Source organism: Toxorhynchites rutilus, chromosome 3 (genome assembly GCF_029784135.1).
Source record: "Toxorhynchites rutilus septentrionalis strain SRP chromosome 3, ASM2978413v1, whole genome shotgun sequence".
Lineage (NCBI taxonomy): Eukaryota > Metazoa > Arthropoda > Insecta > Diptera > Culicidae > Toxorhynchites > Toxorhynchites rutilus.
Genome location: NC_073746.1, coordinates 93,907,223 through 93,931,684, shown reverse-complemented (window position 1 = coordinate 93,931,684; position 24,462 = coordinate 93,907,223). Strand labels below are relative to the sequence as shown.

The 24,462-nt window shown below is 37.6% G+C and overlaps 1 protein-coding gene across 1 annotated transcript; it reads left to right on the top strand.

The window, feature by feature from the left end:
• The first annotated feature begins 322 nt into the window (after positions 1 to 322).
• LOC129778916 (sialin) lies at positions 323 to 24,331 on the top strand. Its single transcript, XM_055786094.1, has 4 exons — positions 323 to 653; positions 14,729 to 14,934; positions 22,258 to 23,331; positions 23,399 to 24,331. Exons 1-4 carry the CDS (start codon positions 611 to 613, stop codon positions 23,606 to 23,608), a joined length of 1,533 nt encoding a protein of 510 aa, XP_055642069.1. The 5' UTR covers positions 323 to 610; the 3' UTR covers positions 23,609 to 24,331.
• The last annotated feature ends 131 nt before the right edge of the window (positions 24,332 to 24,462 follow it).

Genomic DNA, 24,462 nt, shown 5'->3' with positions numbered 1-24,462 from the left:
TACCGCAGAACTTTTTTAACAGCCTAATATGTACACTACTGTTGAAATAAATAAAAACAAATACTAGATAGCCACAAGAAATTCCGATATGAAAAATTCATTCATTTCGAATAACCTCCACCCCAGTCCCTCCTCACAAAAACAGCGCTGGTCCTAGAGCGCACTCTCTACTCACCACTCGCGTAACCGTCACGCAGCATAATTGGCAGCGCTCTCTCGGCTCTTCCGATACGCGATTCACGCGGTCACGTTCTCCTCCATCAACACACACGCAGGCAGCGATGATGTTGAGCAGCATACTTATGCCTCACTAGAAGGGAAAAGAGACGCACGTTATCCATTCATTCTCTCGTGAGACGCGTCGATAGTCGGACGTGAATTTAACGAATCGCGAACGCGTAGCGTGGGTATACTTCCCTCGTTTTGTAAGCGAACCCGAAGAGTAACAAGAAAACTCCCGTTTACCCAGAAGTGGTCGCGGGTGTTGGCGTTTGGACAGTGATATGAAAGTGTTCATCTAAGGATTGGCGAAGAAAATAAGTGAAGATTTGTTGGTGCAGTCAATACGTAGTCAATTACGTTTCCAGAAGGATTAACGAGGCGCACAATCATGGCAGATCAAGCAGCACCCGCGAAGGGTAACATTTTGGGATGTAAGTGCGTTTATGTGTGAATGTCCTTCTCCGCAGGGGGAAGGTCAACGTGTCCTAGAAAGCATATTGTGCAGTTCGACGATCCGTGTCCTCATATTGCCCGATTGATGAGTTTTATTTTGCGATATCAATCTTCCGATCGGATAACGTTCCAGTCTTTGGCGAAGGTCATTTCTAGGAAAGCAGGCAAATTTTGTATCAAAATCTGACATGGGAAGAAATCAAAAGTACCAGTTTCCTTCCCTGTTGTCTCCACATCCCACGGATTCGATGTGTAGCCAGGCAGTGTGTGTGTATGTGTGATCCGCGGCGCGTATTGATCACTTCTGTTGTTTGGCGAGAATTCGGTGCCAGTGGAGTGGTCCCAATGATGGCGTTCTAAATTTAAACAGTAACTCGACCGAGGAGAAATCCAAAAAAATGTTGATGAATGCACACGCGATGGGCGTGCGATTAAATATAGAACCGTTGTTGTGCCACCCGCCGGAGACACTGACGATGTCACAGGCAGGTCACACCATATGGGACAAATGTGTCTCCCGAAAGTCGTTATGGGCACACCTGTTTTGGACGTTCCAACTGATGCCGTGGACAGCCTTAACAAAACTGCTGTTGCGTTCCCCACAGTCTGTTTCTTCATTTAAGAACTAAACAATCTTTACCCAAGATGCAACAAAGCGGATTGAACTTTTTTTTCGTTCTGGGATGTTGAGCGAATGATTTATGAGAAGGCTTGTGGATCTGTATCTGTATCTCGAACAGATTAAAGGTCTGAAAATTTCCTGTTGTATGCGTGGATGCAAACGTTTCATAAGTGAATAACGCTGACTTTAGCGTGAATTCGAAAACCGAGTTACGAGCTGCAAAATCCAAAATACAATCAAAATAATTTATCTTAAGAATATAGCGATGTATTCTAATAAAAGTCTTGCTATCGGCCCAACAATGCAATGCCAGATGTTAGAAATTATCATTATCTTCCAAAATGAAAAAAAATACACAGAACAACACAGGGAATATGATCTTTGGGACCACATAAAAAGTTTCTTCAAATAATGTAGCGAAAACTAATTTTTAAAGTTACTGGTGAAACTGGGAATATAATCTTTGGGACCACATAAAAAGTTTCTTCAAATAATGTAGCGAAAACTAATTTTTAAAGCTACTGGTGAAACTCTGTACATTCTATGCGATTTTTTGTGCGGTCTCCAAAAACGCACAAAAGCAACTTTACCTTTTATTTTAAATATATAACTAGTATCCATCCTAGTAAAAATACTTATTCAGGATGGTGGTATTCAGAATCAACCAGAATCAACCGGGTCCCAATTTGGAAAATGGCGGATGGGAAGTTCTGATTCACCCGCTTTATAGCCCAGACCTTCCTATCAATTATCATAAATAAAATCCAGAGACTTTTCTTATGTTTATTTGTGATACTGGATGTACAACTTCATACATTCCGTTTCCTTAAGATGACCCAAGGTGCTATAAATATTCGACGGAAACAATCGATTTTTACTGAATCGTGATGGAATCTGTCAACCAAATATTGTTTACAGGTCTTGCACAACAAGTTAAAATTTTACTGCGTTGAACATGTCGAGTTTCGTTGCAAATAAGCACCATTTGAGGGAAGGTTTGATCTTCTGTACCCATTGGAAGAAAGGTACATCAGAAATGCATCGAATGTTTGTGGAAATTTATGATAACTCTGCATCATCGGATATATTCCGGAATCATTGAGAATAACTCGACTAGTTATTTTTGAACAACTCAAAGCCGCAGGATGGTGGTCTCCGTAGCCACATTGGTTGCGCGTTCGCTTAGTAAGCGATCGGTCGTGAGTTCAAAACTCAGGGCCCTCATTGACCGTCTTTGTGTTGTTACAGAATAACTACGTCCACGCAACAATCATCAGCGATGGAGATCGATCCACGGTCGAAATAAGATCGATTCATCCATACAACTGCTCTGCTCTGCAAGACACATGGGGCTGCTGTTCTATAAATAACTCAACAATGATCAATCAACTGTCTCCGTTGTAGACTGGATAATGGAAGAACAGATAGAAAACTCTTACGCCTAAATTGCTACTGTGTAAATGTGTACCATATGCAATGGTATAGAAGGGAATATTCTAAACGCCGAAAAAATGGCAACTGTGTAATGTGCTAATTTTAGATATGATAAACATGTGACATGTACACGATTGAAATTCGGCTCTGTTTACAGCTTAAATGCCAATGAGCCTAAAATAAACAAAAGGGATAAAAAAAACCGCAGGATACATCCAAAAGCATGAAAATTATAATCCATGCGAATTGAAGGCGAATAGTGTTTGAACGGCACAAAAGGAAGTCGTTTTGCATCGAATCCGTCATCGGGGATGAAAAATCGATTCGCTACGACAATCTAAAACGTAAAACATCGTATGTAAAGCCAGGCCAACGAGAAACATCAACGCCGCGGTATCGAAGTAATGCTCTAGTTGGAACGATCTAAAGAGTACACTATGAGCTGCTAAAACCTGGTCAAACGATCACTGAAAACCTCTAAAAACCATAATTGATCCTATTGCCGAAATATGTTCGGATAATGAGACCAGACATGATTCGATAATATTCCATCATGACAACGCTCAGTTTCGGGTCCCAATTTGGAAAATGGCGGATGGGAAGTTCTGATTCACCCGCTTTATAGCCCAGACCTTCCTATCATTTACTTATATCGATGCAGAACGCTTTGAGTGGAATGCGCTTTACTTCTGAGCTGGGTATCAAAAATTGGCTACATTCAGTCTTGGCTTCAAAAGATGACCGTTTCTTTCGCGACGGAATCCGTAAATTGCCAGAAAGATGGGAAAAGTACTGGCAAGTGATGGCCGATACTTCGAAATATGTATTGATTCATTTCATTACTCAACGAAATGTGTTTTTCAAGCAAAAAATCGAAACGAAATAGGTGAAAGTTTCACACTCAATACAACATTGTTAAAGTAAGAAAACAACTTCAAATGTTTAGTGATTGTCACAAGGCTACCCAAGTAACCAATAAGAACTAAGGTCAAAATCAACACTATTTCCGCATGGATCGAACAAATGTCTGATATGTTCTGTATCATCATATAGAAAATATATAAAGCTTAAAAGGCAAAAATGAAATGTCAAATCGCATGAAACGTCAAAATTTACTGTAAACTCGATTTTTTTTTACAAAAATCTTCTCGAAATATAAGGTAAAACGTATGGTTTAGGGTTCCAATGAAAATGGCCATCTCGATTTTTCACTTCCTGCTAAATTGTTGATTTGCTCAAAATACCATGTGCAAAATTTTAGCTCAATCGGTCTTCATTTACTAGTGTCGCAGACGTCAAAATTTGAGTTTTTTGGAAACCAAAAAATCACCCAAGGGGGGAGTACATGAAATTGGAATTTAGAAAAAAATGTTGATGCCAAATGTCTTTGAAACTGAAAATGAATTGCAATTGCATGATTTACTGTTATCTCAAAAAAAAATTGTCATGAACGTTCGAGTGACAAAAAGTTAATATTCGACAAAAAATAAATCTCGACGTTTATGCAATTTTAAAACATTTGACATCAACATTTTGTTTTTGAAAACCTCGATTTCAACCGTCAATGCAACACATCCTGACAATCGCCTTTTATGATTTTAGTATCTATTTTTGTATTTCCAGCGGCTGATTTACTTGCACCGTATTTTACAGAAGCTGCATTTCACGGGAGAGAGATGACTCTTTTTTAGTTCTCTATAACCTGATTCAACAACAAAATCCAATTCACGGATACACGAATGATTAGTAGAAGAAATCAACGGCTTGAAAACAATTCGAACATTGTACAATAACGAAAGTGAATGTTGTGTTTCCAAATGCTAAAACGTCTATATTCGAGGGTTCTCCTAATGAGTATTCGCAGGTGATAGCCATTTTTTTGTACTAATACGGTTGGTACAACATTTCCAGGCGCCAAAAATATTGAATGGAATTCGTGTATTGTTACTGTTTCTTTTTTGTTGGTGTTATTCATTTATTTAAATTTCGCGTCTTTTCGGCAACTATTACCGAGGTGGTTTAATAAACCTCATTTTAAGGCACTGTAATATGCTGAAATATATGATGAGAATTCTCCTTAACAGATAATTTTGATACCACAATGTGTGCATTAGAGTTCCAATGAATTCTCGAAATTTAAAACAGAACTTTCTCAAAATACTGATTCCCGCGAAAAAAATACCCAAGCCATGGAATCGTTGTTTCAAAAAAATGGTTCCTAATATCTTACAAATGTCTGAAACGTCGTGATCTACTGTCATCTCGAAAAACATTTCCAACATTCTGAAAACCCCGAATTCATGTTGCCCACGTTTATTCAACGCATAATTTTGACGACGAGACATGGATGTACGAGTAAAACATGTACACTCATCAGCATTAATAAAGTGTATTACTTTGGCGTTGAAAGACATTTCAGATAGAAAATTCGTCGCAAACAGCCAAATTTATGGAAGTATAATAATTGGACTTTTCACCACGATAATGCACCAGCTTATCGATCGATCATTGTAAACGAAGTTTTCTTCACCGTATTCTCCAGATATGATTTTATGTGATTACATGTAAAAGTAGATTTTCTAGTTTTGAAATTGAAATTGAGGTTTAAAAAAAAATATTCCAAATGCCTTCAAATTGCATGAAACGTCTAGATCATGCAATTTGAAGACAGATGTTTATAAAAAATCGACACTCTGTGACTTCGTCATTTTTTCGGAATACGAGCCAAAAAGGAACTTGCTGCAAAATAATATAATATACCCTATGCGAAATATTAGCTCATTCGGACTTCATTTACTAGTATCGCAGATGTAAAAAATTAAGTTTTCTGACAACCGCAAAATCTCCCAATAGGGGAGTACATGAAATCGCGGTTTAAAAAAATGATGCCAAATGTCTTTAAATTGGATAAAGCGTCGAGATTTACTGTTATTTTGAAAAAATGTGCAAAAAATCGACTTTTCAGACGGAAAAACAACCAAGTGCCAAAAAGTCAATTTTTGACCAAAAAACCATTTTTTCGAGATAACAGTAAATCTCGACGTTTCATGCATTTTTATTTTCAAAAATTTGTCATCAAAAATCTTTTTTTGATAATCCTGATTTCATGTACTCTTTTTGGGTGGATTTTAGGTTTTTTAAAAAAAATAAATTTTGTTATCTGCGACACTAGTAAATAAAGTCAGAATGAGCCAATATTTTGCATAGGGTATATTATCGTGCAAATCAACAAAACACAGCATGTTCCGAATGAAAAATCGAAATAACTATTTTCATTGGCACCCTTAACCATACCTTTTGCCTCATATTCCGGTATTCTATAAAAACGACCAGTGTCGATTTTTGACAAAAAAAACGAGACGACAGTAGATCTCGACGTTTCTTGCAATTTGAAAATTAAGAAATCGTCGAGTTATATGCTTTTATTATTTCCTATATGTTTATAATTTCATTTTGCCTCCAAATTGTGCTGTTAGACGTAGTCCTACGTCAAAAAAATTAACTTATCATGAATTGATTATTCACCAGAGTGAACGGTCTAATTGTCGTTATTATACAGCAATTGTTCTAAGCCTTGTGCAGTAGCTGATAGGTTATTCACACGTTTGAAGTCCGACTTGCAGAAACTTAAAGGGTGTGTCACATCAAATTGCATCACGGAAAAAACGCTGTAGAAATTTAATTTTTAGGAATTATATCTTCAGCTTTCGCTTATAATCAGATAAGAGTGTATAGATCACGTTGGCCATGCTTCACTGTCAATTTTTCGTAAATTTGGAAAAATGTCGTCGAACGTAAAAGAGCGTCGTGAATTAATCCTGTGCACTCATTTCGAGAATCCGGAGTTGTCACATCGGGACATCGGTAAGATGCTGGGAATCGTCCAATCCACGGTCAGCAGAGTACTAAAACGATACATCGAGAACCTAACCATCGACCGGAAGGTGAAGAACGGCAAAAATGGATGCTCCGTCAGTGAAAAAGATCACAAGCGCGTAGTTAAGCAGTTTAGACGTGATCCGAGAAGTTCGGTCAGGGATATCACCAATAAGCTGAATTTGTCAAGTTCATTCGTCCAGCGGACCAAGCAGCGGAAGGGCCTGCGTGTATACAAGGTTCAGAAGGCTCCTAACCGCGACGAAAGGCAAAACATGGTGGGGAAGACGCGAGCCCGGAAGCTGTACACCGAAATGCTGACGAAGCCGCATTGCCTGGTAATGGACGACGAAACCTACGTCAAAGCGGACTTTCGTCAGCTGCCGGGCCTGTTGTTCTTCTCCGCAGAGGACAAATTCAGCGTTCCGGAGGAGATTCGCAAGCAGAAACTATCCAAGTTTGCCAAAAAGTACATGGTGTGGCAAGCGATCTGCTCTTGCGGAAAGCGGAGCGCCCCCTTCGTGATGACCGGCACGGTAAACGGGCAGGTTTACCTTAAGGAGTGCCTACAGAAGCGCTTACTACCACTATTGAAGCAGCACGAGGGCCCGACCATCTTCTGGCCGGATCTCACTTCGTGCCACTATTCAAAGGACGTGTTGGAGTGGTACGAAGCCAACGGGGTCACCTTCGTGCCAAAGGAAATGAACCCGCCCAACGCGCCGGAGCTTCGCCCAATAGAGAAATATTGGGCGATTATGAAGCAGGCCCTTTGGAAGAACCCAAAAGTTGTCAAATCGGAGGCGGACTTCAGAGAAAATGGATTTCTGCTCAAAAAAAACTACAACCTGACGTTGTACAGAACGTTATGGACGGGGTAAAGAGGAAGGTGCGAGCATACGGGCTTGGGCTCGAAGTCTGAATAAAAAGAAAATGCCAAAAGTTGTTTAATAGTTTTTATTTTACTGTCTAAAATTTTCAAAAGGATCGGTCTACTGGGCGAATTTCTACAGCGTTTTTTCCGTGATGCAATTTGATGTGACACACCCTTTACCCACCATCGTGGTAAATATTGAATTGCTGGAAATCTCAACGAACGTCACCGGACTTGGGGTAACCACATCGAAAACCGTAAAATTTTCTAAAAATAACCAAAAAAATAAGTCGGTTCCCTTACTAGTGGACAACAATTGGGTTTTTCATTTCCATTATATTGAATGGCGTTAACGTTCCCTATGGAACTTTTGCCGTCTCAACGTATGCATTAACTAGCGTCATTTATTAATACTTAGTTAAGATTTCTTAAGCCAAATAACATGCCCTGAATGTATTCCGAGGGGCAAGCTCTAGAATACGCGTGACCACAGTGCAAGTCGAAGGAAATTTCTTTGACGAAAAATGCACAGTTTATCTCCATTAGAGAAGGCAAATTTAATCGTCGCCCTCTTCGAACTTGACATAGTACTCTTAACAATTTTTTTATCGAAGCCCGTACGAAACTTTCAATTCAACTTATTTTCTTAGTCTTTACACGCATGTTGCGTGTGACACACGATTTGTAAAAACCTAGATAGCAAGACGATTTGAAATATTATCTATTATTTCTTTGTTTTCCTCAACCAATTACACTGTTTCGGTTCTCGTTGCCCTTCTTTTCTACCTACATCCGCGTTTAAATTGTTGCTTCAGATGAAGGAGCCCTTCGTGTTACGTTATATGACTTACATAATTACTTTGATTTCAAAAATGGGCCTTATTCAAAGATCGTACAGGCCAGTCCAGAGTTATTTTTAATAACAGTGTTCTTTGTTCCCGATTCCGATAAATAGGAATCCAAAAGAAAACTTCTTACTGAAGCGAAAGAAATTGTGAAATTATTAAAAAAAAAACTCACAATCTCGATAATACCTTAGAACTAATGAAACACGCGAGGTAATCGAGAAGAATCGTAACGACTGTTCCTAGACACATAAAAAACTGATAATACGTCTGTTGACAAATATTTTTCAATTTTTGATTGGCGTCTTATCTTTCGATATTCTATCTCCACGTAGTGGATGCTGTTTTCGAACAGTGGAATGCGAAACATTATCTTATCGAATAAGTTTTCACCGTGCTTTATTCCAATGCATCTGTAGAATCATCAGCGTAAATAAATCAGAACCGTTTTCATCACTCGCATCCCCGTGCGTCAAAGGCCTACATTTAACCAAACGAAAGTGAAAGTATTTGTGCTGCAACGGTCATGGTACGTAATGTATTCTCGAGTTGGCCAAAAATTACTGCCCCGTTCTGCAGATACATCTTAACCTGGAGAAGTGAAATTCACGAATTCACAAACACAAGCATAAAATCTCGACGTGAAATAGGATACCGCCTTGCGGCTTCTCGAGATTGGACTAATCATTGACTGGTATTGATTTAGTAAACTTCATACTTTTAGAATCGAGAGATTAAAGTAACGAATGTATGCGGACAACTCTATCCTCTCGGTGAAACATAAAAGCACAACTACGCATAGCGAAAATTTTCCACCCACAACAATCGAAAAGCTGCACAGCTTCACCTCCCATATCGCTTTGGAAATGCTGATACTACCGCTACTTCCACACGTATACCACACAAGGCGATGAACGAAAGGTCAAACGAAGGGCGAATATGATATTTTGCTCCTTGCTCCTTCGTTCCACCGGGTTAACTTTTACCAATAGTGGCAAAACCCGCAACGGGAAATAAAATTCATACACAGCATTATTGCATTTCGCCAAGCAACACTCCATTTCAGCACCGTATGACAACTTAATTCATTCAAACAACAATTTGTCTCACGAGCGGCGCTTGAGAGCAGACCACGAAGATGTATTAATAAATCACCGCACGTCCCCATTGTTCAAGATGCTAAGTATCGTCCATTAGCAGTAGAATCTCGCCACGGTTCAATAGCCGTATTTTTTCCCGAGATGTACGATGACGATTCCACAATGGCGGGACGATACCAATCACCACAACTCAACGAACAATGCTATCCACTAGGTAAATCATGGGAAACGATGTACACTCTCATTGTAAACATGTAGAAACCATTTATTTCCACTTGCAAACCGTATGTCTCAATGGAGGTGAAATTTGACATTCACTTATCCTTCCGAAGGCCGTTGCAGGCCGGGAAAAGTACTACACCGGCCCGGCCCAGACCGGTGAAAGTGAAAATGTCTGTCTGTCGAAAAGAGAGGAAGAAGAGCAGAACAAACGCAAATTGAGAATGAGAAAACGGCTCCCAGAGCAACGCGCTTGGGAGAATGATCAACAGGTAGCTGCTATAAAGTGGGTCAAGTACTATGGATATGTGTAAACAAATCCACGTTTATTATTAAAATAGTCGGTTTACATCCTGAAATGTGGGTTCTTCAAAATAGTTCCCGCGGACATGTTCAACAGCTCCAAAAACACGCTATTTAATGACCCCAAAAGTGTATGGTAGGCAAGTGTCTCGACCGGACACTTGATGGAAGGAAACAACTAGAGTGACAGTTCCTCGCTACACATCGATTCGAAAGGAAGGGGGGATAATTTATTCGTGTTTTCTATGTTGAATCATCGATGTAATTGGAGGTATGTTCATATTTATACACCGGTTTTCATTACCACCGTCTAAACAGCGTAGTCGTCAATTCCATTCTATTCTTTGTTTTAAAGAGGGTTTAAACTTTTCAGTTTAGTTTCAGCGATGTGTTATTTTTCGTTTTTAAGTTATGATTTTTCAAAGTTAACATGTTTTTAGTCTTCGTTCAATATTTCTATTCGACTAGACTGGATGTATATAACTAGAATTCAATTAAATGGAAAATGTGTCATTTTTTCAAAAAAGGCTTGACTTATCGATCAGTAGTTCAAAAGTAATAAATTTTTACAAAAACAAAAGTTGGTTCACTCTCAATGCTGTAACTCACGAACCAATCGACCGATTGCTGTCAAATTTTGACACGTATCCATTGAAAGATACACAAGAGGCACCATCTAGACGTCAACCATATGAACTTTTCAGCCGAACTGCTGTAGTATTCTTTATTGACTTAACTACCCGGGATATATGACTGTATAAATCTCAATTGTATGAAGTCACTTGGATATTATTTTGTTCCTTTACAAGAACGTAATCACCTATTGTAATACGTCAAATATTACATGAGCGTTAGATATTTCGATTTTTTGAATAGTCTTTCGACATTTAATTACTATTGGTGCTCACTCTAAGATTTGAACAAAAGTCATACGAAAACTTGAAATTGAAACGTTATCAATTTTGTGTGATTTTTCACGATTTTGAAATAACTCGAAAGTGTTTTGATGGTTATTCAAACCAATCGAATAGAAAATCATCTAAGATCTGTTTAATATTCTACACATTACAATCCCCTAGTCTGTAATTGATTCAAAGTGCTGGAAAATAGAAGCATTTCCAATTTCCCATACATTTGTTCTGCTCATTCGAGTGCTCACCTACCCGTACCGTCAATAAAGAGCATCTACGAATACCACGTCGAATCAGTCGCACGTACATCGATCGATTGAAAGCTGCCACATGTGAACGGATATCGTGGAGAGAGGAAATATTTCTCGCAACTTTCTCGCACTTTTTTTTCTTTCTTCGCCTGAAGCATGGTTCAACCAACTTCAGCTAATTCTACTAAACCATGGCTCTTTGAACGCCATTAAACATTCTACTAAAGAGTTGTTTAAAAAATTTCGATGCATTCCAAACCAATATCGAAGTTTATATACAAGCGAATTGCATAAAAGAATTCCGTAGCCCAACGTAAAAAAAATCAGTCGTGTCCTAAACATAATAACCCCTGCCCCCATATATATATATATATATATATATATATATATATATATATATATATATATATATATATATATATATATATATATATATATATATATATATATGTATATATATATATATGTGTGTGTGTGTGTGTGTGTATGTGCAATTAGCAAGGCGTTTTTCTAGCGTTCCCCTAGTGGTCGACTTCGGGGCGTTACCAGTTCAGAGATATTCAAAAACAACGTCGTAATGTCGCTATGTTATCCTTTTGTGATGCTCTAGGTTTTGGTAACGGCCTCTTGGATATTTCTGTACTTGAACATAGGTTCCTTCATTACCAATTTGGCTTTATGGATGAAAGATATCATGAATCATGAATAATGCAGTCATGAATTTGAGCAGTTTAAGATTTTAAGTGAGAGAGAGAAAGAAAGAGAAAGAGAGAAAAGAGAGGGCTCGATCCCTCTCTCGACATAAAAGTGCTAGAAAATAGTCAAAACTCAATTTTCAGACCACGAACTTTGAGGTATACACCAAAAACTAATTTTTAGCACATGTTCGGCATCTTGATTTTTACACTAAATGTGATACTTTCAAATACTGATATAGCATGTGTATAATATATATGCTATAGGGATATAAGAGCAATATGAGCGAGCGAAACAAGAGACAGATTGCAAACAAGCTTTTCGCATATTTTGCCACTTACACGGACAAGACAGAGAAGAATCTATTTTCACGTTTATGCTCTCCTCTCCTCCTGCACTCTTAGAAAACACTTTCCAACTTCATTTTATAATTAAGTGTAATATTATCACGCATTTATGCAACTGCACGAGTGACTTTGTGGATACTGTGGTCGTGTATACCAGCCGGCCTTGGTTCGATCTCCGTTTGGACTTTTTTTTGTGTACAATCAAAAGCTGACGTTCAATCTGAGGGAGAGAGATAGAGAGGTGTCTGCTCTCATACATAAAAATAGTTTAAAGCATTTGAAAAAGGTGCCTTTATTTGTTCATTTCAACCTTTCAACACACGAAGAAGCATTTTTTCTGACGAAGATGAAATGTTTTCTACCAACGCTTGTTCGAGTGTACATGAAAAACTAGTTTTAACCCTTAAATGCATGATGTATATGTACATCAATGTTTTCTTCCTTACATAATTTCTAAACGGTAATTCAAACACAGTATAGTTATTTAAAAAGAAAAAATCATGCATTTAAGGTAGTAGTCTAGTCTAGAAATCTGAAAAAAATCAAAAAATTTTTCTTTCATATTTCTGTAGTTTAGGCATTCAAGAATATACCCTAGAAAGGACTTATCGAAAATCCTATTATTTACCAAATTAGGGCCATTTTAGTGATCTATCTTACCTGCTACGACCATAACTTACCTGCTACGGCCATAATAGTGAACTTCAAACGCGTTTTTTTCGAAGCTAGTGTTTTTTTTAACTGGCGTATTTTTTTGAACCCTCTCACTTCATCAGCTCTTAACTATTCCAGTTATGAATATTTTTTTCTCCGTTCAATTTTTGTTTTATTGTTAAAAGATAGATGAACAAATAATGATATAATGGATAGTAAAAATATTCATTGTTTTATTTTTACGGAGCTCGATAAAACGTCCGAAATTCGTGTCTCTACACTAGAACACCCCCTTAAGGGTTAAACGAACAACACGCTACAAAAACAAAATATGATTTCACTAGGTTTATTGTGAAATAGAATAGAAAGTCTTTATAGTGGATGAAATACTTTGAATCAATAGCATTAAAAAATCAAGATACGATGTCAACAATTAGCACGCCATTTCAATATGCTAATCGATCCAAAGTGTTCCTCTTGATTTCCTGCTGCTTACTTTTTTAGAAAATTATATAGGAACAGATGTGATCCTCTTCATCTTACTGACATCGACACACATGGAAACTACTCCCCTACCAAAAAATTGACAGTGTTGCAATATTTTTCCATGATTGTGGCAAGTTCGGATGCAAACTGTCAAATGTTGCTTTGTTGAAGATACGCACTCCGATATTTGCACAGCTTATCCAAAAAACTGAAAGAATACGATTGTTCAATTAGTACTAAAATATAGAACTATTGGAGTATAGAAAATTGTGGTGAACCGTGCTGCCAAAATAACGGCGATGGATTGAACGAAAACTTGAAACTATTCAGATAATCTCCACAAACAATTCATTTTCACTGTCACTTTGAAATTAAGTCCGGTTAATACGAAAGCGGCTCTGATATGACGTGCTCGGAAAAAAATAAATTTGATATTTAAAAAAAATGAAGCTTGTTGTTTGGCAATATGACCAGATAATCTGTTTTTACTGTACACAATACAAGTCTAGTCGTTATTTGTGGTTAGTGGGACAATAGAATAAGCAAAGCAATAATAATCCTACATTCACCTGTATGGTACGCCACATATTAGGCAATAAGATGGGGTAATTTAGAATACAATACCTTTTTTGGATGGATATATGCTCACACGACCAGTATTGTATGGCGTGAGAGTGTCACGGTTTTCAGCTATTGTGGTATTGAATCAAATTTACATCAGAATCGTTTCTATACGATTGTTGGCTTTCCTGTTCCATTGTAACTATAGGCATTAGTTTACTAAAAAACTATCACAGAGTTGTGTTATATTTTCATAATGGGGATTGATGTATTTGTCGCGCTTCATGATGACATGATGACGATATTTTATATATGTCAATTATGAGTACAAAATTCATCTTCAAGATGGTCAACTATTTAGTATATTTGATGATCTATATAAATGGAATAGCAAAAACGAAGAAAAAAATGCAATCAATGCACCGAAAATTATGGAAAAAATTAAACTGCAAGCTACCGGTCCAAGCCGCGATGTCATACATCATCACCGGTCCGGATGTGGACTTTCTCAGCTGACTGCCTAAGCCCAATCATGGTCCGTAATGTGCTGTCCGTACTGCTGTTTCCGTGATTCATTGCCGGCTGTGACAGCTATTCGCGAGGGGAGTGATAGTGCCGGGGCCATCGCCGGTTGTGGATCGTTGCACAAGTTCCATTGTTACGGACTTCAATTACTATTCTTTTCATCTGTCTATCACGATTCTGAAACGACCGATTGCAACGTTTACACACCGGTTGACACCTGAGTTTGATTAGCTGGGGAAGTGAGGTGAAATGGGGGGACTATCTCACTTATGTTGGCATGAATTTAAAATTAAAAAAATAAAGCGATAGTCTGATTCTTATTCTCTTTTCATTTCATGACTTATTCCAGCACTGGTCCCGGCCCGTTACATTCTGGCCGTGCTTGGATCCGTCGGTATGGCCATCGTGTACGGGTTGAAGGTGAACCTTAGCGTGGCAATGGTTGCCATGTTGAACCACTCGGCACTGGCCCACAACGCACCGATTCACGAGGGAGCGGAGGTGCATAACGCCGCACCGGTTTGTCAGGGAAGCAATTCAACCGAGGCAGTTGAGGTAAGACTCCTTATTTTCTATATTCCCCGTTACAAAAATGAATCTCGAACCCAAGATATGTGACATGAAAGACGAGAAGAACTTTGAGCCACGCGATGCAAATGTTGCTGCCAAACCGGATCGGATAGGAAACCCGAACGGATACGGCGCGTCGCAAACGGGTTTTGGGACGATTGCACTTTCGAGTGCATTTGTAATTGCGTGGTTGCATAATCTTCATCAAGATATAACTGTGCACCGTTTAAACATGTAAAATGATCGATCAAGCAGTCAAATGAGTCGAAGTGTTTCTGTTCGGATGTTTAGATTAACTAAACTGGAGTGGAAACCACATCAAATGAATAGAAAAAAACGAAATTCTCGATCATACACGACTTGCATTAATGCACCAAATATGAATTCCGATGCAAAAGAGCAGTTTGAACAAGTTGCTTGTATGGCAAGTCACGTAGTGAATATCAAGAATTATAACGCAAAACAAAAACGTTGATAAGAAAGTAGCATTGTATAGATTTAGGACGTGGGAAAATTTACGACAAATTATAGCTGTATACCACTCTAAATAGATTGTACCGAAGCATCAACAATTACTACAAACTAGGTTGCTAAAAGCTCATTAAGTAATTGATAACTCCCGATAATCATTTATTGCTGTGCCGGCCGGCCGGCTTCGCACCAACTAACGTATAATAAGCCTGGCAGCGCCTTAAGACAAGATTCTCAACGAGACGATAATTGTAGACCTTTTTCCAGCAGCACCATACCGCCGAGCTCGAATCGCGTGGTTAAACTGTTAAACAACTCGGCGCTCGGTCTCACATTTCAATTAACACCAATGTGGACTCGGAACTCCGAGATGCTCTCACCCAGAGTTCGTTTATTTTTATTTTTTGGTAGATGATAACAATGAACAGCTTAAGTAAAACGCGTCGGTATGAGTTCACTCAATACGATCGTCAATTAAAAACACATTCTCCGACCAATTTAGATTTCCCTTTCGTGGAACATTTTCTACTCAATTGATTTCACTTTCGTTTGCGTTCTCCAGCATCAATAGAGGGGCGATCGTAAAACGTCATGGAAAAAATTACCAATACAGAATGAGAATGATCGCGCTATGATCAACGTTGTAGTTCTCGCAATGAACGTAATTTGATTTTTGATTTCAAATTTATTAGCGGGTTCCATATCAACTTGGTATTTGCGTAGGATATCAATTTGTGTTCCAACGAATTTCTTCCCGCCGATCGACTTCGACTTCGTGACACGTGTGTCATCGATAGCAAAATATGTGTTTATTACAAATTAGTAATAAACATATACAAATCGATGTTTGTGAAAAATTATCACAAACAAAAAAATACTACTTAATGATTGAGTCATTATACGAAATGCAAGCATAACTATTCTATCATATTCACGGTACTTGTTAATTCTGCTTCGTAATTAGTACTAGAATTGGGGTGACAAAAAGTTCTTTATACTACCTTTAAGTATAGATACAAATCAACTTATTCCGATTTGATCTCGATGCATTATGATTCAATTACTGAAAACTTTTCTTAGAATATATCGCATCATTTTGGACAATCCGTTATCAATCCTGAACGCCAAAGTCCTGCAGTTTCTTTCTGTCATCTTTCCACTCTGTTTAGCGTCCACCCAACAATTACTCAATATATCCGATTGGGCGACATAGAGGACAATTGGGAGGATTGAAGCCCTTTACGAGGAGGTCCACACGTTGTCACGGTGTCGTTATACCACTGCACAATGGTCCAGGAGATGTATTTAAGTGGAAATTAGCATTTAGAGCTCGACAGATATTCTCTAGACAAAAACTGTCTTCGACAAAGTTGTTACATATGATAGAGCGCTTATTTATTATGTTATCATATCAATAGGGTGACCAAAATTGTCGATGAAATAAAAAATCTAACTTTCTTATCCTATAGATAGAGGTAATCATAGTTCGACAATGTTGTTGTTCCAGTTTTTTGAGATATCTTTGTAGAGCAAAGTTTTTTTCTATCTCTTGAAATAACCGACGTAGCGCCTTTATTTTCTAAATTACGTTAGGGTCACCATGGAAAAAAACTGTTTTTTTTTTGCTATAGCTTTTGTATTTCAAATTCTATATACAAACTGTCTTCGGAAGACTTTTAGAACTTACTAATACAAACATTTTGCGATGCAGAAGTTATCACTATCTCAACTTAACTCAAAGTTATTGATATTTTTCCCCAAAAAACATGCTGAAATGTTTTCATTCTTTTTGGGACAAACATAAAAAATGTTTGTTGACGGAATCTGAAAGAACAAATTTCACTCTATATAATATGTGATTTTTAAAACTATGTTATTTTTTGTGTTTGAGTAAATTAAAATTGAAACCAGGAGTTTTTGGGTAAAAAAACATCGATAACTTTGAGTAAGATCAAGATATTGACAAGTTCTGCATCGCAAAATGTTTGTATTAGTATGTTCTAGAAGTCTCCCGAAGACAGTTTGTATGTAGAATTCGAAATATAAAAGTTGAAGCAGAAAAAAAACGTTTTTTCATGGTTACCCTAATGCAACTCAGATAGAAAGTGCCAAAACCAACTTTGTGGGAGATATTTGTTTTTTAGACAAAAACTGTCTTCAACAAAGTTGTTACATATGATAGAGCGCTCATTTTCATGTTATCAAAAATAGGGTAACCAAAATTGTCGATGAAATAAAAAATCTAACTTTCTTATCTTTATAGATAGAGATTCACATAGTTCGACAATGTTATAGCCCCAGTTATTTTAAACAACTTTGTAGAACAAAGCTTTTTTCTATCTCTTAATATAATCGATTTAGCGCTTTTTTTCTAAGTTGCATTAGGGTGACCATGAAAAAAACGGGTTTTTTTGCTTTAACTTTTATATTTCAAATTCTACATCAAAATTGTCTTCGTACGACTTTTAGAGTTTATCAATACCAACATTTTGCGATACAGAACTTCTCAATATCTTAATCTTACTTAAAGTTATTGATGTTTTTCTACCCAAAAACTCATTATTTCAATTTTAATTTACTCAAACACAAAAAATAACATAGTGTTGAAAATCACACATCATGTAGATTAAAATAGGTTCTTTAAAAAAAACTTTGTTTATGTTTGCCCCACAAAGAATGACAGCCGCTTTGCGCCACTCTCCTTTAAGTTCGATTGAGCTGATATTTGGCATAGGATGTTTTTTTGAAAATTAAGGGTCGATATTTTTCCATACACAGTGACATATTAGGGTGGCAGCGAAAATGGTCACGCCAAATTTCAAAAACCTACCATGTACATTATGTTTATTGGCTAAAAAAAAAATGATCTGTGCAAAGTTTCAGCTCAATAGGACATGATTTAGGGGTGCCTCAAAGCGCTCAAAGTTTTGATTTTTTGATCCTCGAAAATCTTCCAAGGGGGGAGTGAGGGAAATTTAGAAAATCGATTTTTTTTCTCGATGCCAAATGACTTAGAAATGCATAAAACGTCGAGATCTAGTGTTATCTCAAACAGAATTTTTTGGCCGAAAATCGACTTTTGGGGACTAAATGCCTGAGCCTGAATGGCCAAAAAATCAAACTTTGAGTGCTTTGAGGCACCCCTAAATCACGTCCGATTGAGCTGAAATTTTAAACAGGTCATTTTCGGGACAATAAACAAAATGTACATGGTCGGTTCTTTAAATTCGATAATTATTTTTTTCCATGCCTTCATCGCTTCTCAGGCTTCTCAAGTCTTTTCGGCCAAAATTTTTTTTTCGAGATGACACCAAATCTCGACGTTCCATGCATTTATAAGTCATTTGGCATCGAAAAAAAATTGATTTTCTAAATTTCCTTCACTCCCCCCTTAGAAGATTTTCGAAGATCAAAAAATCAAAACTTTGTGCGCTTTGAGGCACCCCTAAATCATGTCCGATTGAGTTGAAATAAATGTACATGGTCGGTTTTTGAAATTCGACGATGAAAGTTAACCAGTGGTCCGAAAAATCATTTTTTCCCTTTTATCCAAAAATGACTTTTTGCAAAAATTCATAACATTTGAACTACTGAACCGATTTAGATGATCGACATATTAAATTGAAGCCAATTAGCTAAAATATCACACGTGTGGGAAGACTGTATTCTAGTCGCATAGGTCTAATCTAGTCATATAGGAATATTGAACGAAGACTTAAAACATGTTAAATTTGAAAAATCATATCTCAAGAACGAAAAAATGGCATCTCTGATATTGAGATATGTTATGTAAGATATCCTCAGCTATCAAACAAAAATAAAAATATATAGGGTTAAAGATAACCGAGAAAACTATGAAAACTGATTCAATCAATAATTACCAAAACAAGAATCAAAATTTTACCCAACAGTAATATTTTTTCAAAGAAAACTAACTCATTAGGTTCAGTTTGATATGTCGATCATCTGAATCGTTTTAGTAGTTCAGAAATTATGAATTTTCGTAATGGAAAAAAGTGAAAAAATTGTTTTTCCGAACCATCGGTTAGCTTTGGAAAATCATATCTTAAAACGAAAAAATAGCGTCTCTGATATCGAGAGTAAAAAATCCTCAGCTTTCAAGAACAAATATAAAAAAAATATAGCGCCCTCTAGTTAAAAGCCATGAAAACAACAAAAAACGACTACAATCAACAATTACGAAAAAAAAGCCTCATTGGCTTCAGTTAGATATGTCGATCAACTAAAACGGTTCAGTGGTGAAAAGGCAATGAATTTAAAAAAAAAGTCATTTTTGGGAAAAAGTGGAAATAAAATTTTTTTCGAAACACCCTAAAATAGATATGGTCACCCTAACGAAAAAATAAAATGATGTATAAAATAATGTTTTCAGATAAAGAACAAAACTACCACTTTTCACGAAAATCTGAGAACCACTATATCGGTTTAGCATGGAATAGCTGTATATAAGTTAAGGACTTTAAGGTTCTGCACTTAATAGAAACATATTATAGGTTTGAGCTCTAGACTAAAACTAATTTATTTCACATTGTTTCGCCTTTTCATATCTGACAAGAAACATTATTTAATTACCCGTATCGCCACAGGCGGATTTCCTATATCTCTATTAGGAAGCTGCTATTCCTTTATTTACCCATTGTCCTTGCTCTATGGCTACCCTCCTTCTATGGCTGTATATCTGGCGGTGGGTCTTAATGTAGGGATCTTAACTTATATATAAGTTTTCTTCACTGAGATAGGCGGGTAGAAATATTCCCAACCAATTGATGCAAACATCTCTGCGATCTATCAAGAAATGGTCGAATGGTTCGAAATCATTCATTTTTTCCTACATGTTCAGTGTTTAGTTTTCATTTTACCCCCATTTTTTTCTTCATAAATTTTATGTTAGATAATGGCGAATCGAAGAAATTGTATGCATTCCTTCAATTAGACTGCTAGGAACATGTAAAACATCAATCGGACAATTTCAACTTGCACGCCAGGTAGTACTCAAACGATTCGATGCGAACATCATAGTAGAGCGTGGCATTTTTACAAAATATAAACAAACTCACTTGATTCACCCAAGAAAAAGATCAATTTAACCTGTAGCGAACTGAAATGTTGGCTTCTCACAACAATTGTTATGAAATTTATTTTTGAAACAATAATGCGCCATGATTTCTCGTTCCCCGGCGGTTTCGAAATGCTGAACACAATTGATTTGTTAACCACTGATTTTATTGGTAACACGTGCCACTATTCACAACCACTTGAACTTCGAGCAGCCAAACGCGTCAAAAAAATATCACAAAATCGTTTCAATATTAGCACGCAGTTGATTGAATTGCTCATCATTTTCATCAAGATGAATAATTCATCATGTTCCAGATTTCTATATTTAACCAGCCGTGCGGGAGCAGATCACATTCAATGATTATGAAGTAATATATTACACAATCTGTTCAATTTATTTGCCGCTGCATCGTTTGTCTGGCGATGGAAGAACTTCACGAGTAAATCACATGGTCACTTCAAAAGCCCGCCTTATAGTGTCACTCTATGTTAGTGCAAGAATCTTCCATAATGCGTATAACTCCATCGTGAAAATTTCATCTTTCAATAAATTCACGTGGCAACTCTAAAAGTTTTCATGGTTATAAAAAATGTAGGGGAACCGTGGGTAATACGGACAGTGGGGGTAATATGGACAGGTGGTTGATTTGTATAATTACATTTTGAAATTGAGATCTCTGTTAATGAGAACATCTTCTACATGTTATTCTATAATATTTAAGCCGCCCTATACTGATCAAAAGTGGAAAATGGAAACAAAAACCGAAAATGAATCATGATTCCGCGTGTGGATGTAATTTTTGTGGCTTCAATTTTAAGCATTTTGAGTTGTTTAATTGCAAAATTTAATTCGCTAATGGTTATATTTCGGTTTGTGAGTTAACAGAGAAGCCTCAATCATTAGGTATGTACAGAAAAGTAAATTCATTTTTAAGTGGAAAATTTAAATTATTGAAATAATTGTACTGGTGGGGTAAAACGGACAGTTGCCAGTGGGAGTGAGATGGACTGTGAAAAGTCTGTTTAATCTATTCCTAAGGCATGCCCTGCGTCTTTAAATGGAAATCAAATCGCCAAATGTGGACTGTTTGATAGCTGACTGGAACCAAAAGCAAAATAGTTGAGGTTCTGTCCGTTTATACTGCTAAAAAGCACGATATCACTTCTAGGTGGATTAATTCGATTTTTTCATTATTTAACGGACATTCGTGATGTGTTCAGACCTTGGTTGAATAAGATTATTCCTCTCGCGATCGATAAACCTCGACGCTTCATATATTACAAACCTGTCCATATTATCCCCACTATATGTCCATATTACCCGCATCGAAAAAAATGTTATACTTTTCGGTCTGTTTTAATTTCGGTAAAAACATTGATAAACACTTTTTTGTAAAATATTTGGCCAATTAGGTAGAAAAACAGTATACTGAATTGCAAGGAACTGCATCAAAGTTTTGGGAAACATGAGTTTCCAAAGATATAATTGAAGTTCTTCTTAACATGTCCGTTTTACCCCCACCTCACCTACACGTTATGAAAAGATTGCGTTTGAATGTGATTCTCCAAACAACACAAATAATCAGTCAGTATTTGTTCCGGAAAGCAAAAGTGAGGCAGAAGACGTCTTTATACGGTCAAAAACTACATAAAATGGCGATCGTTATCACAACCTTAAAATTCAATCTAATAAGGAAAATAGTAAAAAAAAAAACATATCATGATCGGATAATTGCATTTTTTTAATTCTCCTAACAGGACGGACCGTTCAGCTGGAGCGAACCACTCCAAGGAACTATCCTCAGCTGTTACTTCTGGGGCTACTTCGTGTCGCAAATCCCAGGAGCTCGGATCGCCGAAAGTTTCTCCGCCAAATGGGTCATGTTCTTCTCGGTGTTCATCAACGTCATCTGTACTCTGCTGACCCCGATATCCGCCGAGCTGCACTACGGAGCCATGATTGCTATGCGTATCGGCGAGGGTATTGGAGGCGGTGTCACTTTCCCGGCTATGCACGTTATGTTGGCATCGTGGGCTCCACCCAATGAACGTTCGGTCATGTCCGCTATCGTGTATGCCGGAACGGCCCTGGGCACGGTCATCTCCATGTTGATGGCTGGCGTGCTGGCTGGAAACATAGGCTGGGAGTCGGTGTTCTACGTGATGGGTGGTCTCAGCTGTCTGTGGCTATTACTCTGGGTCTGGCTTATCCAAGACACACCTAGCAAGCAAACGCTCATTAGCCAGGAGGAACGCACACTCATCACCTCTTCTCTTGGAGATGGATCGTCTGGACACGGCGGACCAAAACCGGCCGTTCCATGGAAGAAGGTGTTCACTTCGGGACCGTTCTACGGAATACTGATCGCTCACGTTTGCAACAACTGGGGATGGTACATGCTGCTGATTGAGTTACCATTCTATATGAAGCAAGTTCTGCAGTTCAACATCAAGGAGAATGCCGTCGTTACTGCTCTTCCCTTCTTGACTATGTGGTTCTTCAGCATGGCGTTGAGTAAGACCCTGGATGCATTGCGAGCACGCGGCAAAATAACTACCACAATCGCTAGAAAGATTGCTACTTTGATTGCTTCAGTTATTCCGATGTGCTGCCTGCTAGCCTTGTGTTACATTGGATGTCACCGAGGTATTGCGGTCGCCCTTATGGCGATCGGTATCACTTCGATTGGTGGCATGTTCTGTGGTTTCCTATCCAATCATATTGATATCGCACCAAACTACGCCGGTACTCTGATGGCCATCACCAACACTGCTGCCACTCTTCCTGGTATCACTGTGCCAATCTTCGTCGGTCAGATCACGCATGGAAACGTAAGTGCACAAACATTGATTGATGTAACATTCACAGAAACTTATGTTTTTACTTACACTTCTTCAGCAAACAATTGAGGCATGGCGCGTAATCTTCTTCGTGACGATTGCTCTCTACATAATCGAGATCTTCGGTTACACCTTCCTTGGCTCGGGTGAGGAACAGTCCTGGAACAAGGGCGATAAAGGCAACAATGGTATCGTTGAAAATGGTGAAGCCGAAGCGACTCCACTGAACACTAAGGAGTCAAAAACCTATACACACCAGGACGAATAAACGTGTCAATGCAAAGACAGCTCATATGAGAGGAAGTAAGCGATAGAATGACTCTGTCGGAACTTTTGTTTTGTACTTGAGATTTTTTTCTTTCGTATTAATGCTACAAATCATCAGTTTAGTGTTACTTAAGTTTGAAAATAGGTACTTACATTTAGTCTTACAATAATTAAGCATTTCTAGGATTCTATTCGTCAAATGTAGACGTTGATAAAAATCAGCTGATATTATGCATCATCACACGATACCTTGATGATTTTGTGAAGGTGTCATCCGAAAGCAAAATAAACACGAAATCCATACCGCCGAAACGCTGCCATATAGTGTGTATGCCATGATCGCACGCTTGAAAAGGAGTGGTCTCATCTTTTGCCATACCTACATGGGAGAAGAGCAACTTCATGAGGTGGTTTGTACTCTCGGGCACAATCGACAGCTACTGCAAAACCGTTTTGCGGCGTGCGGAACCCACATTTTAATATATCAAGGTAAAATAAATGCTTTAAATACCATTGAAAGAACATATAAATGGAGAATGCTTATCGTACATAACATAACATATAATCAATAAACAAAAAAAATGTTAGTCCAAGCACATCTGAATCGAGCAAAAGTGTGTTTCGGTTGTTTATGATTACACCCAATTTTGGGGCAGTATCAAAGAAACGTGTACCAAAATAATGGAGTAAAATAAAAACCATATGATTGGGAAAAAATATGAAATATGAAAGTATAAACTTTATTGAAAAGAAATTCATGGGGTTCCGATAGATGGCCTGATCGGACAATTGTCAAAAACATCGATAAAACAATGGAAATGACCCTAACATAAACATTTTTTCTGTTGCCCAAGA